The sequence below is a fragment of the Perna viridis genome, chromosome 13, assembly GCF_037379345.1.
Source record: "Perna viridis isolate PV_CMFRI_1.1 ecotype Kerala chromosome 13, ASM3737934v1, whole genome shotgun sequence".
In the NCBI taxonomy this organism is placed as follows: Eukaryota; Metazoa; Mollusca; class Bivalvia; order Mytilida; family Mytilidae; genus Perna; species Perna viridis.
In genome coordinates this window covers 32,969,939-32,987,935 of record NC_142457.1, presented here as the reverse complement: position 1 = coordinate 32,987,935, position 17,997 = coordinate 32,969,939, and the positions used below count along the sequence as shown (strand labels likewise).

General features: G+C 35.0%; 1 protein-coding gene across 1 annotated transcript in view; it reads right to left on the bottom strand.

Moving 5' to 3' along the window:
* LOC148600393 (uncharacterized) overlaps nt 1-17,997 on the bottom strand; it is a 140,081-nt gene that overhangs the window by 56,455 nt on the left and 65,629 nt on the right. The window contains exons 53-70 of the mRNA XM_088557410.1: nt 15,617-15,892; nt 14,646-14,897; nt 13,898-14,200; nt 13,130-13,378; nt 11,122-11,343; nt 10,335-10,481; nt 9,530-9,645; nt 8,548-8,825; nt 7,741-8,165; nt 6,216-6,419; nt 5,813-5,983; nt 5,004-5,286; nt 4,448-4,698; nt 4,130-4,267; nt 3,520-3,709; nt 2,819-3,000; nt 1,884-2,108; nt 752-1,089 (exon numbers count right to left, since the gene is read on the bottom strand). Coding sequence (XP_088413536.1) covers nt 752-1,089; nt 1,884-2,108; nt 2,819-3,000; nt 3,520-3,709; nt 4,130-4,267; nt 4,448-4,698; nt 5,004-5,286; nt 5,813-5,983; nt 6,216-6,419; nt 7,741-8,165; nt 8,548-8,825; nt 9,530-9,645; nt 10,335-10,481; nt 11,122-11,343; nt 13,130-13,378; nt 13,898-14,200; nt 14,646-14,897; nt 15,617-15,892 — 4,250 coding nt within the window. The remainder of the gene's footprint in view (nt 1-751; nt 1,090-1,883; nt 2,109-2,818; nt 3,001-3,519; nt 3,710-4,129; nt 4,268-4,447; nt 4,699-5,003; nt 5,287-5,812; nt 5,984-6,215; nt 6,420-7,740; nt 8,166-8,547; nt 8,826-9,529; nt 9,646-10,334; nt 10,482-11,121; nt 11,344-13,129; nt 13,379-13,897; nt 14,201-14,645; nt 14,898-15,616; nt 15,893-17,997) is intronic.

Genomic DNA, 17,997 nt, shown 5'->3' with positions numbered 1-17,997 from the left:
ACTTTTGTAAACCTTATCATTAGAATCAATAGAAAGTTTCCTTCTATCTATCGTAGTTTTCAAGATATTGTCTAAAAACAGTAAAAAAAAGGTAATTTTTTGCCTTTCAAGGATAATAACTCTATCAAGGAGTCGGCCAACATCTTTGATCCAATGCAGACTTTTGTAGGCCTTGTCAAAAGGATCATTTGGGAAATTGAAAGAATTTGGCTTAGCCTAATGATTTTGGAGATACACGAGAAAAACTTCTGTCTGACCCCTATGTTCTATTTTTAGTAATGGTGCCAATGAATTATGGATCTAAAATCCCCACATTATTTCTATGAAGAATACCCCAAGAAACATTCATGCCAAGTAGTAATTGGTCAAATAGTTTCAGAGGAGAAGAGTTTTGAAAAATTGTTATCAACGATGGACCCCATGTGTTGGCAGTAACTCACATGGCCTATGGCCAGGTGGGCTAAAAATTGCCTGATAACCCAACACTCAACTTTTAATGAATGGCTTTAGTTTTTTTTACTAGACTTTAAAAGACAGCTCTACAACATACTAGAATTTTTTTCTATTATTGAAATAATTAACAACAAAATTCAATATCATGGGTGTGAATAAAATGCAATAAATGATTTTAATCAGTCAAATATATCTTCAACAAAGAGTATTTACCTCAATTAAATTTAAATCCATGAGCAGTATTTCTTCATTTTTTGGCCCTTAGCAAAGCCATTTACTTCATAACTAATTTTCATACCTGATATGTCCCTGGTTCACAGCCCTCAGGCAATACAGTAGTACCAGGACATTTGTATCCCAGTGGGCAAATTCCTCCAGTTCCTGTATGGTTCCCTGTTGGAGTGGGTGTGTCTACACCAATGGTACAATAGTATCCTGGGTCACATGACCCTGCTGGTGAAGTCAAATTAGTTTTATCACAGAACATACCACCAGTACATTGCTGACATTCTGACTGGTCAGTTAGGCCGAGTTGGTTACTGAAGGTACCAACAGGACAAGCTGATTCATTCCTGCCTGTACCAGCTGGGCAGTAGAATCCTCTGGAGCACAGTCTGTAGCCAGATGTGGAATTGCCTATAAAATTGATCAGACAAGTGAACAAGTATCAAAGATTCATATATTTTTTACATTCAGTGGTTTATTGTATTGAAAAAATTCAGACGTTTATGTCTAACTATCAACTACTGTTGCCTTTTTTTTAAGGACCCAAAATGTAAGGTGCCATTAATGTGTTTCAATGTAAACAATGGACAAAAGTGTGCAGCTTCCATAAACTTGATTTTTGTAAAAAAAAAAAAAAAAAAAATTTCATATCACAGTTGACCAAAAAATATTGCCAATATATTTTTGTTTATGGCTACCATATCTTCAATCGGCTGAATAAATAAAATATCCATTGCAGTTGACCAACGTGTTGTTGTCTAAATAGTTGCATATTTTATGGTCGTCGTCATGAACTTTATGGTGTATCCATCTGCACCATGAAAACTGATTTATTTCAGGTCATAGTTTTCCTTTCCTAGTTTGTCTACCCCGGACTTGACTTTTTCTGAGCAACTTGGCGGGTGTTTCTAGAAAAGCAGAGGACGCTTACTCTATTGGTGCACCTGGTCCATGCTCCCAGTTTTAGTGGAGTCCGAGTTCCTAATTTGCTTTTGTTACTTTGTATGATTTTAGTTACTTAGTGTTCTTTGTTGTGTATGTCTGTTTTCCATGTCTGGTCTTTGTCCCTAGATTACATTCTGTTGATTACCGCTATAACCTTGGTTTCCTTGATTACTCTTACAGTTGTTCATGAAAGTTCATATATGTTATTTTTCTATTAAGATGAGAATAACGAAACGTTAACAGTGATAATAGTAGTCTACCTTGGATAACTTCCTCTGGTACACAATAGAATCCAGCGGGACAGATCAGACAGTCTGATTGTTGTGTCAGATTGGTATAAGTTCCTGGATCACATGGTACTGGTAGGCCACTTCCCATTGGACAGTGTAGACCGATTGGACATGGTGTATCAACTGGATTTGGAACAGAGTCACCACCTGGGCAGTAGAATCCAGGATCACAGTCTCCAGTGTAAGTAAATAATCCTGAAAAATAAATTTTTATATATTAAAAGACATTTTATTAAATTGAAAAGTATGTCATAGTTGAAAATTGATCAATTGACAAGAAACGGGATATAACATGTCATCTGATTGGACATAAAACATGTCATCTGATTGGGATATAACATGTCATCTGATTGGGATATAACATGTCATCTGATTGGACATATAACATGTCATCTGATTGGGATATAACATGTCATCTGATTGGACATATAACATGTCATCTGATTGGGATATAACATGTCATCTGATTGGACATATAACATGTCATCTGATTGGGATATAACATGTCATCTGATTAGACATATAATTCTCCACTGACCAGATAACTTTTTCACAATGTTTGGTATAAATTCTAAGAAGCTTTAACTGTCTAATAACTTTAGTTGGGAGCAGGTAATTTGGACTAAATTGCCTGACTAAAATAGTGCTTTTAACCAATTTTAAACTTATTTAAAGTTTTTTCATGCTTCCAAAGGATGATCCTGGTAACCAGTTCAATCCTACACTATAGACATTACTCCTGTGCACATACATACATGCTTTCAGTTCATGAGCTACTATTTTTTTTATTTAGTTTCTAGAGACTATATGTTATTTGTTTTATCAATCCTTGTTTTAACACATCCTATTTAACTGTTACATTAAATAATATTCTTCTTAACTTTCCTTGTCTTTAATAATCTTACCTGTATCATTGCAGTATTTGCCTGGATCACATGATGTACATTGTGTCATGTTTGCCAGACCTTGAGTGTTTGTGTAGGTACCAGCAGGGCATGGTGTTGGGGAACCAGATCCTTCTGGGCAATAATGGCCTATTGGGCAAATGGCACGTTGGGAATGGTTTGATGCTATTTCACAGTAATACCTAAAAAGGATAAGGTATTAATTATTACACAAAAAAATTCCAAAATGCACACAAACAATAACTTTTAATACATGTAGTAATTTAACACAGCATTAGGAAAAATGACTGTTAAATACATCTACACCTGTAAAACAAAAATATTACTTAAGAATTTGATTTTAATAAGGAGAAACTCAGGAAAATACATTCCTTTAATGATGCAAAAAGAAGAGAAAACATCCCAGCATATAATCAATGATAATAACTTTCAAAATTATTTATGATAACCCTCTCCTGCTTGAAAGAAGTTTTTTGATCTTATATTTCTCTGCAATATAACACTTCATAATCATTTTGAAACTTTCCAAATATAATCTAACAAGAGTATTTGAATATTTTTTTTTGTCAGAAAATTTTAGATAAAAGAAAGAAACTTTTTTCAAAAATTGTTTAAATCATACTTTGCAGGTATTAGATAATAAAAAGATGACCCTCATTCACATTTCTCCCACAATAAGTTATGTCAGAACCACATCTTACCCTTCAGAGCAAGGTCCACTTGTATTAGTCATGCCAGTTTCTGCACAGTAACTTCCTGCTGGACACAGAACACAGTCTACGTCACCCTCAAGTCCTGTACTGTTACCAAATGTTCCCTTAGGACAGGGAACAGGATTTGCTGTACCAACAGGGCAATAGTGACCCTCAGGACATATATTGGCATCGTCACCTGAAGGTCAAAGTTCAAAGGTCATACATATGATCAGCACTACCAACAAGAAAGTAATGAAATTCAAAAAATATTGCTTTACATTACTATTTGTTCATGGTACAGCGAATAAAACAAGAATTGAAAAGTTTTTACCTGAAAGTGAACCAAATTTTAACACAATACCAGGGTTACAAAAACCCCAAATTTTCATAGATTATAGAAAAAATGAACATACCATAATGGGTGATATATCACTTATTCATCACAGCCACAAAATAGCATTTTTAATGGTCAGAAAACAAGATAACTGAAAAAAGTTTTATGAAGATGTCATAGACAAATTAAAAACTTTTTCTAAATCTGACAAAATAAATCCTTGAGAGATGAAATATTCCCCATAAATTTGTTGGTAGGATGTTATTTGTAGGAATAGCTTACCTTGATTTGGTGTAGAGATGTTGGCATTTTGTTTACAGAAGAATCCTGAGTCACAAAGGTCAACTGGTGTTACCATGCCAACCATGGGACAATGGTATCCTCCCAAACATGGTGTACAGTCAGAAACAGTTTGCAGACCTGAAAATTAAAACAATTAAGGATAATTAGGGTATTTAAGGAAAAAGTTAAGTTCAGGCAATTGCAAGTTTTTGTACTAGTTCAAGTATATCAACTTGTGAAAATTTTGAAAGTTTGAAATGACAAATTAAAAAAAACTGTTTCTTCAGAAACTTAAAATCAACAAAATAATTTTCTCACCTGTTCTGTTGTTGAATGTTCCAATTGGACATGGGTGTTCCTGGTTATACCTCGTTCCTTCGGGACAATAATATCCCATGGGGCAAATTGTTGTTGAGTTGTCAAGGACAACAATAGACATGGTGTTGTCACAGAAATACCCAGCAGGACAGACTTTACACACATTCTGTGTCTCAACATCTTGGTATGTTCCATTCTCACATCTAATTGGTGCATCAGAACCTTCAGGACAGTAATGGCCAATTGGACAGCTACAATGATAAGACTTGTCATGTTAACATCTGTTATGATTTTTATACTTTTCCTATAATATCAACTCATACGTGCCATTTCACACACATTAATCAAACTACTCATGTAACTACACGTATCCTGACACAGCAAGACATGCTTACCCTTTCGGAGCACCTGATGTCACTCCTGATTTTTTTTTAGAGGGGGAGTTAGTTCATATTGCTAGTGCTTTGGTATTTTTTTGCTGATATCATGTAACAAATCTCTTATTAAAAATGAAGCTGATTCTTAGGAAGACAGCTATTTAAGCTATTTAACTTACTTGTATTCAGTAGGCATTGACATGTTCTGCCCACCTGGGCAATAGTAACCAGATGAACAGTTGCCTACAGGTAACTCTAAGCCTGAAGATGGGCAATATTGTCCACCTGGGCAAAGTTTACAATCACTAAGGTCAACTTGTAGTGTGGCATCCAGGTAATAACCCATTGGGCAAGGTTGTTTGTCTGCACTTCCTTCTGGGCAATAGTGCCCTACTGGGCAATTGTTGCCTGTGACTCCATCTGTTGGATTGGGTGCAGAAGCTTTCAGTATGCAGTAGTAACCTGGAAGATTGAGTAATGTGAAAAAAAATATATCAGAATTTATAAATTTTGCTCAAAATATTTTTCATAAAAACAAATGATGGCTTCTTTTCTTTCTTGACTAAATATAAAGGGAATTTAACATGATACCTCAAAGATTAGTTTGTGTTATCACCCCTTGATGCCCTTTTTATTTCATTAATAAAATTATCTTTCCTGCAATTTGATTTTGACAGATGTCACTGTATTTTATGATTTGACCAGAACTTTCACTAATTGGCATTTCACTGTGTCTTGCATGCAAGTAAAGTTCCCTACTTCATCATTTCTGAGCCTCTATATGGAATGATTTTGTCTTAAAAAAAACACCAAAACTACACTACACTTTTTCCTGTTGAAACATATAAAAGCTGGGTAGCATAAAATACTTGTAAACACTTAAATATAAATTTAATTAAAAAAAAACCCTCCAAACTCATTGTGGCAAATGAAAACTGTTTAGACATTGAAGCTGAGAACATCTATTTCTACCATGTCACATACTTACCAGCAGTACAGTTATTAGTAGGCAAGGCTAGTCCTGTGATCTGACAATATTGTCCTGGTGTACATTGCAGGGGGGCATATGATCCTTCTGGGCAGTAGAACCCAACCTGACATTCTCCACCCTCAGGACTGCTGGGTGTGGCTGAGGTTGAGTTAAGAGTACAATACCATCCTGTTAGAACAAATTAACATATAAAATTTTTGAAGATTCTGTCAAGTGGAAATGCTCACCATTTCAAAAATGATTTGCATTACATAGTGTTAACAATCAATTTCTCAGGTACTATTTTTCACATTTTTCTGTACCATGAAAACAGCAAGAATAAGTACACCACAAAAAAAATTGGTTTACAGTATCCCATTTTTCACAGCACTCATTAAGTCATATGTTTACTAAAACCTACCAGCTTGGCATTTTCCAGTTGGGGAACCCAGTCCATCTGTAGCACAGTATTCTCCCCCTGGACAAGGGAGACAATCCATCACATCAATAGCCATTGTCAGATTATAGAATGTACCAGCAGGACAGGGAAACTGTGTTGGTGACATAGTACCAGTTGGACAATAGTATCCTGGGTCACATGGTGTTGCTGCATAGTCTTCAGCACCTAAAAATAATGATGTAGTTCGTTAGACAGTCAGGCACACCTTTGATGATATATTAGTGTTGATAATCTATAGCTTTGTAAATTTAATAACAAATACATGTAGTAGGAAATTTTCAGGAGGTTCTATTTTCACTTCATTTGTAAGGTTATGGAAATTGCTTCAATATAGTTCATCAAGATCTCTCAGCTACCTCCCGTAGAACTTGAAAAATAAAGAATGTGAAAATTGGCATCATTACAGTAATTGTCTTTTTTTAGTTATTTTTTACTACAATGTAATTTTACAATTTTAATTTTTGTAAAATATGAAGAAATCCAGATTTTGTCATGAAAAGAGATCTATAATGTTGCATACAACACTGTGCTCAATAAATTCATAAGTGTATAATTTGTCATGAGAAACGATGTCACAATGCTATTATCTATTACAACATTTGTCATGAGTAATGATGTCACAATGCTATTATCTATTACAACATTTGTCATGAGTAATGATGTCACAATGCTATTATCTATTACAACATTTGCCATGAGTAACGATGTCACAATGCTATTATCTATTACAACATTTGTCATGAGTAACGATGTCACAATGCTATTACCTATTACAACATTTGTTAATGAGTAACGATGTCACAATGCTATTATCTATTACAACATTTGTCATGAGTAATGATGTCACAATGCTATTACCTATTACAACATTTGTTAATGAGTAACGATGTCACAATGCTATTATCTATTACAACATTTGTCATGAGTAATGATGTCACAATGCTATTATCTATTACAACATTTGTCATGAGTAACGATGTCACAATGCTATTATCTATTACAACATTTGTCATGAGTAACGATGTCACAATGCTATTATCTATTACAACATTTGTCATGAGTAATGATGTCACAATGCTATTATCTATTACAACATTTGTCATGAGTAATGATGTCACAATGCTATTATCTGTTACAACATCATTCTACAGCTGCTATACCACTAATTTTTTAATTATTAGTTCGAATTAACAACAGGTGCATATCAAAAGTAACAAAAAATGTCACAATGATTTAAACAATTTACAGCAGCAGATGAAAAAATAAGTACAGTCAACCTGTCTAAACCCCATTTTAGACTTAAGAATCTGTTTGGTTTAGACAGGTGTTCAATTTACCAAGGATTAATACATATTAAAATTGTGACAAAGTGACTTTAAACCGTTTCTTGATAGACAGGTTTTTAGATTTCTTAGGGTTCATTTAAAACAAGATTTTATTGTAACTATATTACTTTACAACAAATACAAATGTCAATACTTCTCACCTTGCAAGCAATAGTAACCAGCAGGACAGTCATAGCATGTGGCAAGTCCAGTGTTGTTACTAAATGAACCAGCTGGGCAGGCAATAGGGTGTGTTGTCTGGGTTGGACAATAGTGGCCCACAGGGCAAATACCTCCAACACCTGTCTGACTGCCTGGTCCAGTACAAGTTCCATTACCACTTGGGTCAGATCTATCCAGGCCATATTCACAGAAATACCCAGCCTCACAAGGACCTGACGATGTTGACATGCCGAGAGAATCGCAGTAATGGCCGCCAGGGCATGGTTTACACTCAGTGGAGGCAGTTAGGCCTGTCTCATTGTTGAATGTTCCAACAGGGCACTGTTGCCAGTCAAAACCTGTTCCATCTGGACAATAATGGCCAATAGGACATTGCCCAATGACTGTGCCTTGTTGACAATACCTGAGGAGAGTAAAAAACAGTTAGCCGAGTTATTGCCAATTTTCAGTTGATTTTTTATTGAAAAACATGAATAAGTCAATAATTCACAAATGTAGCGGTAATGCCTTAACCATGTAAAGTTATAAATTATGCCCATCATATAGAAGAGGAAAACATTGCGTATATTTTTCATTGTCAATTACGGACATCTCTAGTTTTCCTCATTGACAATCTACTGTTAACCATTGCATTTCTTCAATATTGACATTTTTTGGGTTGTGGAGTATTTTCATCAAGATAGATTTTTATCAATGCAAATTTAAGATTGAGTGAAAAAAGATTGATAATTTAAAAAAGATGGCTTGAAAATTTCAAAGTTTATTTAATCCCATTTTATTCTTACCATCCAGCAGGACAAATATAACATTCAGCTCCCTGGGTGTGATTCATGTATGTTCCATTGGCACATGGTATCGGCTGTGAAGAGTTAATAGGGCAATAATGGGCAACCAGGCAAGGATAGTCAGATGGACGAGATGAATTCTGGCCAGGTGGGCAATAAAATCCTGCCTCACAAGGTCCTGATGTGGTATTAAGTCCTTCATCTTGGCAGTATTGTCCTTCGGTACAGGGTGTACATTGATCAGAACTGTTCAGTCCTGTGTATGGGTTAAAGGTACCCTGAAAGACAAAATTCATTGATGATTTGTATTCTTTACATTCATAAATCTGTGGTTGCTTTAGACAATTAATGTGTTCTGCATTTGATAAAAACAAAATTAAAATGGACATGAATAGGGTATGTAAGTCCCGTTCTATTTTCATTTTCTTTACCGGAATTTACAACATAGAACGTATTGAAAACCGAAGACCGATCTTTTATTGTTTACTTCCGGGTACTCGAAACGCTGTATAACAATGCAAAATCTTCTACTTTATGTTCTTTCTTAATACCTTTATCATGTAGAAATAGATATTCGTTATTTTTTATCGGTATTTTTTAACACAAAAAGATGTTTTGCCCTCGTTCTTTAAATGACAAGTCTTCATGCTTTTGAATGATAGACAAGGACCCAATCTTGTGAAATCACTGGATCACATGATGAGACTTACATACCCTATTTCAAAAACTTAGTTACACTCCATTTAAACTAAATGCATATTGTCAAATTACACTCTGCCCTGGAAATACATGAATTTTGAAAACTTTGAGAAGATATCCTTCACATCATTTTGAATCTGAAATAGAATCTATTAATCTCCAACCGCATGTTCAGCTTGTTTATAGAACCAAGGAATTGCAGTTATCTACTTAACCCTTAAAATATATCATCAAACATCTAAGCTTGAATTTAAACGTGCTATAAATAGATATGATGAAATACCTCAGGACACCTGACAGGTGAAGCAGTTCCAGTAGGACAGAAGTGACCTGTTGTACATATCTCCTGGTTAGGTGAGTCAGACCCTTCTACACAGTAATACCCAGCATTACATGGTCCTATAACATACATATACATTTGTACATACAATTCTATTTATAGCAATGATGCAATGGAGACACAGTACAAAGTTGGGGGAAAATGTCAATGAGGCAATGACACTAGCAGCAAGACACAGATTATATAATACTATACTCCAACTTATGGTGGGAGAACTAAGGTTTGTGGAATACAGATACCTAGTAACCTTTGGAAGATTTTCCTCCATTGACACTGGCTCATGTGGGAGTTTTTTATGTTAAAGCAAATTTTTGATGTAAAATGTCAAATTATTTAGTATTTTTCATAAAAAAAAAGTCATTTTAATAAAAAACATCCCACAAATCTTACATTTCATGCAGGAGATTCTAAATTTTACATTGATTATCTAAGACATCCATCTTAATGTGAGAGGGTTTACAGGTATGCCAATTTACATGGATTTGTCAGAACACAAGGATGTATAAAACTTCCACAGAAACCTAAGATACTGTAACAAAACCATCCATGAACTACTAAAATTATGACAAACAATAAAAACATTACAGTTTTTGTAATATACATAGATGCATATGACATTTATTAATTAAAAAAAAACAATCAAGTTGTTAAATGGATTATGTTTTAATTTCAAGGCATAATTCATCTGAAAAAATACCTTAAAAACAAAAACAAAACAAAAAACAAATAACAAACTGTAAAATCAGACCTTCATTATCAAGTAGTCCTGGTGTCTGACAGAAATATCCAGCTGTACATGGGGTACAGACTGATGAGTTTTGTAATCCTGTGGTAGCTCCAAATGTTCCAGGAGGGCATGATTCTGGGGTTGTTGTTCCTAGTGGGCAGAATGATCCTGAAAAAAAACAATTAAAACATTGCAAGACTAGGAATTTTTTTTCATGTTCTGCCCTTCAGCAGAAAGTATAACTTATTTTCAATCTCTTTTATAAATGTAAGGATTTAAAAACAAACTTAATCAATACATCATGGAAAGCATATGGATATAAATTACTAAATAGGGTGGGAAGGGGGGCAAAAATCATGCCTCACTTTTTATCAGTATACACTTTAAGTCCTAAATATATGTAATATTTTTTTTATTCTAATATTTTTTTTAGGCTTGCATCGAACTATATTTTTCATGAATACCTGTTCTTTTTTAATGAACTAAACACAATTAAGACAAGAAGTTATTCAATTTCCTTGAGGACAAAAAAGCACTTCCCGATGGTAAGGGCATGTTTTGAGAATGCAAAGTGCAGACATCACAAAAAACAGCCCTTAGAAGAACATTGCAAGGTAAAAAACCAAGAGGCCAACATAAAACAACATGGTGAAGGACTGTTGAAAATGAGTTAAAGTGTTGAAAATGACATGGAGTGAAGCAAACATTTTTGCAAAGAAATATGCTGAATGGCAAGATCTTGTGTTGACCTTATTCTCTGTTGGGAGTGAAGAGGATAGGCAGCTATGACTTAAAGTCCTTCCTTTACCTTGAGGACAGATATTAGCATTGGTGGTCTGGTTTGGTGCAGACATCTCAGCGTAACGTTTACAATAGTATCCAGCATCACATGGTGCAGTTGGTGCAGACTGTCCCACAATTCCACAGTAATATCCTCCAGAGCATGGTGTACAGTCTGTGCTCTGGTTCAGTCCAGTCAAGTTGTTAAATGTTCCAAGGGGGCAAGGCCATTGGTTACCTCTCTCAGTTCCTAATAAAATAGGGAAAATATATAAATAAAAATATAGTTCCATCTGCAAGGTGTATAATAGTGTTTCAATATACAGTGGAACCTCTCTAAACCAAACCCCTTTTAAACTTAAAGTTTGTTTGGTTAAGACAAGTGTTCCGTTTTAAGGGGGTAGACCTAAGGTAAGGGACACAACTCTTTAAAATCATTGCAACGTTTGTATTCAGGATTTTTATATCAATCTCATGTAAGCATCAAAAATAACTTGGATTGATTTCATTCTGTATCAAATGAAAGCTTGAAAGACTTCAGTGAAATTGAATGTGATACATGCATATCACTGACCTCATGAGTTATGTCCCTTACCCTAGGTCTACCTCCTCAAATAGATATAAAGGGACATTTAAAAGTGTCTGGCTAACACAGGATTTTGGATTATTCAGAGTTCGGTTTCACTGTAATTTTAGTTTTCAAAATTGATTAACTGTATTTGAAGAAAAAAAAATGATGGATAGCTAAATTACATCATTTGAAGACATACATGTAATATGACATAAGTTTCCATGCATGTCCCAATTCTTTAGATTCTTATAGCACCAATACATATACAGTGAAACCTGTCCAAACAGAACCATCTAAGGACTGAAGAATTTGTCTACTTTAGACAGGTGTTTGGTTTATACAGGTACAAATTGTAACAATATCTAAAAGAATGAACTGTCATACCAGTTTTTTGGACATGTTTTCTTTTTATTCACGGTTTGTTTTCTATACATTCAGGGTTTGGTTTAAGACAGTTTTTCTATTCATTCAGGTTTTAGTTCGGACAGATTTTCTGTTTATTCAGGGTTTGGTTCAGACAGGTTTTCTATTCATTCAGACAGGTTTAACTGTAATATTACTGATAAGCAAAGAAAAATTAAACAAAGGCCCCCAGGAGCCTGAATCACTCACCTGGTTGAATTTTGTTCTTTCAAAGGCAAAAAATTTAACAAGAAGTTGTCCAACAATTTTGACTCGAGAAGTTTTTGGTAGGACTTATCATAAGATCTTCTCAACGATTGAAAGTTTCTTTTAAACTATCATAGTTTTCAAGATATTGACTGAAAACTGTTACAAAAAAGGAGTCATTTTCCCATTTCAAGGCCAATAACTCTTACAAGGAGTCATCTGACAACTTTTATCCCCGAAGACTTTTCGTAGTCCTGATAATATGGATCATTTCAGCCATTGAAAGAATTTTGCTAAACCTAATGGTTTTGGAGATATATGCAAAAAACTGCCTGACCCCTATGTTCTATTTTTAGTAACAGCTGCCATGTTTTTTGACATCAAAAATCCCCACATCAGTTCAATGCAGGATACACTAAAGAACATTCATACCAAGTTTGGTTTCAATTGCTTAAGTAGTTTCAGAGAAGATTTTTGAAAGAAATAACATTAAAAATAGCAAAAATCATTAAAAAAGGGCAATAACTCCATGGCTTAACGGATTAAAACAAAAATTTGACCAGAAATAGATCTCATCATGCTGAACATACATTCATGTCAGAATTTAGCTAAACCTAACGGTATAGGAGATATATGTGAAAAACTAGTGTCTGACCCCTATGTTCTATTTTTAGTAATGGCGGCCATGTTTTTCGACAAATCAAAAATCCCCATATCAGTTCTATGCAGGATACCCCAAGGAATATTCAACTGGTCAAGTAGTTTCAGAGGAGAAGAGTTTTCTATAATTGTTAACAACGACAGACGCCATGTGACAGCAATAGCTCACCTGGCCTTATAAATTAAATAAACTCACCGGGAGGACAATAATATCCTTCTGGACATTTCACTGTGTCATTGACAACAACAATTCCAACAGTGTTATCGCAATAATATCCTTCAGGACAGATTGTACAGTCTGATTGGCCTGTGGCATCTTGATAAAAGCCGCTTGGACAAATGGTTGGTGATGCGGAACCTTCTTTACAGAAATGGCCGACTGTGCAGAGGAATGGATCATCAGTTGTCTGCCCCTGAGGACAATAATAACCAGCAGAACAGTTTCCTACAAAGAGACAAAACATTTTCTTCTAAAATTGTTTCTTAGTCCATCATGAATTTTTATTTTGTTAATCATATGAAAGATTTATTTTGTTTTTGCCAGACATTCCATTTAATTGGCATGTACTTTATTCGCTTACAAAACAACCCCACTTGCATTTTCCTGGTAAAGATGCATGATTTTTTTTTATTGCTGTTTATCAAAAACAGACAAATAACATTTTTTTTAAATGCATTTTTTTATGGCTTTAACACTAATTTCCATAAACTGATAATAGCAATTTATAGCACATTCAAATTCAGAGTTCCCTTGGTTTAATAAAAATCATCCAATGAACTTCCATAGATAGTTAAGAAGACAAGTAACTTAAAGTTTCTTTCAAAAATAAATTTAAATACCTATGGAATGATGGAAAGCTTAAATCACTTTCTCAATTGTCCATTTAACTACCTTAGGAAGTTCATCAGGTGACCAACTCTATCCAGTGAACAAAATCATTGTATTAGCTGTAAGAGAACCTACCATTAGTTGTGGTAAGGTTATATTCTCCACAATATTCTCCAAAACTACATTGAACACAGTCTGATGCCTGTGTGTTACCCACACTACCACTATATGTTCCAGGACTGCATGGTGTTGGGTAGGAAGACTCAGAAATACAATAGTGTCCAGCTGGACATCGATCACCAGTGCTGCCATCTGTTGGTGTTGGAGTTACAGCCCTTGCCATACAGTAGTATCCAGCTGAACAGTTATCAGTGGGTGTGTCTAAACCTTCAAACTGGCAGTACTGACCTCCTGGGCAAGGTTGTGGATCAGAGGAACCTAGGTAAAATAATAAAGCTCATGTTTCACTCACACACACTTAATGGATAATTCCAAACAGTAATGGGGAGTATCATAAAGGTCAGAGAGAAAAAAAACTTTATACAGATTGATGTGTGTAGATGATGGATGATGTTGCCTCAACTCAATTTTTCTATTCACACGATTTCTTCAGATCTGATCTCTTTTAGAATATTTCATATAAGAGTGTGTGCTAATAATCTGGAAATATTCAAGCAAGGTTCAGCAGGAAAATTTCCCATACATTTTTGTATTTAGCAGTAAATATCCACTAAACCCAGTTTTCACTAACACTTGTATTTTTAAAAACATACTCTTTTAGGCATTTTGAACAGTCCCAAAAATTTTGCAAAAGATATATATGAATCACTTCTAGTCAGCTTTTGCATGATTCTTAACTGGAATTATACTTTATTCTTGTTACCTTCAGGGCAGTAGTATCCAGGTTGACATTTCCCTCCATTAGTAGTTGTATTAGGACTATCAGCACCACCAGAACAGTACCAGCCAGCAGAACAGTTTCCTGTTGGTGCTGAGTTACCGTCTCCTTGACAATATTTACCACCTGGGCAGTCAATGCAATCCCCGAGAGATGTTCTCTGAGATGTTGGGTTGTAGGTACCAGCAGGGCAGGGATACTGGCTACCATGTTGAGTTCCATTTGGACAGTAGTTTCCTGAATGGTACAATTACTTTTAAAGATACATGTAATAGTGAATGCTAATGAATTTTCAAATCAAGAACCAATGTATTTGTATAAAAACCAAAGAAGAAACAGGGCTATGTAGCTGATAAGACTTGTACCAAGAAGTTATTATTCATATATTTTCTGTAGTCAATTCTAATACATAATTTTGATGTATTGCTTGTTTGATCATAGTTTTAACATCTTTTGGCAGATGTTACATGAATTTCAGGACAAAAACATACTGTGAAAGTACCATGAGTACTATTGTTCACTACTGTTACTACTGTTGAAGACTAATCTTCGTGGTTTTTGTGGGTAGGTCAAACCACGAAATTTGGTTTCCAACAAAAGGAGAATCCCACTGATGTGTATACTGAAAACCTCAAAACCACAATTTGAGAATCCATGCACTAGTGTTTCTTCCCTAACCCATGTAAATAGGCATCCATAAATTAAAGTACTTCCACAATATTTGATCAATTGAGTTTATTCAGATTGGTAATAATCCAATAATCTAAGCAAGTTCGTTACCATATCACACAGAAGTGATAACCTGCTACCCCTATACCACAGAGGTTGTAAAAAAAAATAGAAAAAGCAACAGGCTTTCTTTTCTTCCCTTTACAAATCAACCATTCTCATTTGAATTTGTACTTCATCAAATTTTCTAAGTACCACAGAATAAAATTGTTTCAGTTCATACATACCTATAGGACAAGGTGTTGATAAATACTCAGTAGCATTAGTAAGACAATAGAAGCCAGCAGGACAAATCTGACACTCAGACTGTCCAATCATATCAGTATAACTTCCAGCAACACATTCCTTTGGAATGTCCGTCCCAGAAGGACAGTAGTGACCAATCGGACAAATTCCTCCAACACCGGTGAAGTATGTTGTTGTTGGGCATGAGCAGTTGGCTGCTGATGTATCGTTAGCAGCTCCTGGCATTGGTCTGTCTACTCCAGAAGTACAGTAGTACCCTACAATGGAAAAAGATAAAATTGTAAAGATAACTGATGATACAAGCAAATGAGAAATAGATGCATTTCATGTGTATAAAAAATGATCATGTTTTTATCATTTTTAAGGGTTACAGTGGAACTCCCCTAAACCGGCCCCTCTGAAAACCGGAATCCTCCGAAAACCGATCATTTAGTTTTGGTCCGGAATTTTCCCCTATATAATTAAGTAAAAATTTCCTCCCTAAACCGGCCCCTCTGAATTCCGAACATCGGCTGCAAAATTCGGTCCCAAAACCCATTTCTTTGTAAAAATTAACCTCCAAAAACAGGTGAAAAGTTTGCCGACAAGTAAAATCAATGAGCCGTGTAACATGTTGTAAACATGTCAATCACGGTAAGATCAATAAATCAGTACTTCAAAAGGCTAACACCAATCTTGATTGGCATTAACAAGGAGTGACACTCTTTTATTCATTAATTATCACAGATAATGAGGGCAATAACCATGATCCTATATGTAATTAACTTTTTAACAAATGTTAAATTTAAAAAATTTTTTGATAACCACATTTTCAAACGATTCTGTAAAAACAGAAAATGAAAACTTCAAAATATGTTGTGCCGACCGCTTGTGTTCTATTAAAACAGAAAATGAAAACTTCAAAATATGTTGTGCCGACCGCTTGTGTTCTATTAAAACAGAAAATGAAAACTTCAAAATAGGTTGTGCCGACCGCTTGTGTTCTATTATAAAATGAGTAAATGAAACTAAAGTTATGGCTTGAAAATGGTTTTCCTTAAATAGCCGGTGTTACAATTTTCAAATCATTCTGAAATTTGCATTGCTTCTGGTTTAATCTAAAATTACTGCTAAAATGTCAAAACCGCCGGCTAAACTATTGAATTAATGCTAGAAGACAAAATTAATTTAATCAAAGAATCTGAAAGTTTTCCAAAACCATCTCAGAAATCGTTAAGTGAAAAATTCGGTGTAGGAAAAACGACCGTTTCCGATATTTTAAAGAGAAAATCAGAATATCTTGCAAATTATGATAACAATGACAATTTGAAGAAATTTAGATTTGGTAACAAAAGTAAACATGACAATTTGAACGATCTGATGTGGGACTGGTTCCGTCAAGCTCGAGACAAGGCTATTCCGATTTCCGGGCCTATTTTGCAAAGCAAAGCCTTAGAATTTGCCAGTCAGTTAGACATTTCCGATTTCAAAGCCTCAAACGGGTGGTTAGAAAAATTTAAGAGTCGCCATGCTATTAAAGCGTTTACCGTTAGTGGAGAAAGTGCCGGTGTAAATGTAGAAACTGTTGATGAATATCGCTCGCGTATTCCAGAAATTTGCTCAGATTTTGAACCTTGTAACATTTTTAATTGTGACGAAACTGGTCTATACTATCGTGCGTTACCAGACAAGACACTTTCAGCCAAAGGGCAATCTTCCAAAGGTGTAAAAAATTCTAAAGAACATTCTCATGTTTTCAGACAACGCCTCATCTTATGCTAAAGATTTGAAATTAAACAACGTAACTTTGAAATTTTTACCAGCAAATACGACTTCGCACCTACAATCGCTAGATCAAGGCATTATCAAGGCTTTCAAAGCTCGGTACCGTAACCGTATGATGAAAAGTTTAGTCGCTAAGATAGACCAAGTTGAATCCGTTTCTGAACTTTGCAAAGAAATAAATGTTTTAGATGCCGTGCATTGGATCAACAAATCGTGGAAAGAAACCCGTGTAGATACAATTTCTAAGTGCCTCATGTCATCTGGTTTTCCCGTCACAACCGACGTTAAATCAAATGAAAGCGACTCCAACGACGAAGACGACGATATTCCTCTTAATCAGCTCGCCAAGATAAGTTCAGTTGCGCTCGTTGACCGTGAAACCTTAATCGAATTTGATCAGAACATTCCGATTGAAGATGACAGTGACGAGTGGGAAAAGAATCTTGTGGAAACACATTCATCCGTAGCAACAAATGATAATGCAAGCGAGTCCGAAGATGATTCAGCAGAAATTGATACATCTGAACCCAAATTGACATTAGATGAGATAACAGCATTCAGTAAACGTTTAATGAAATTTGCAACTGTAAAAGACGAC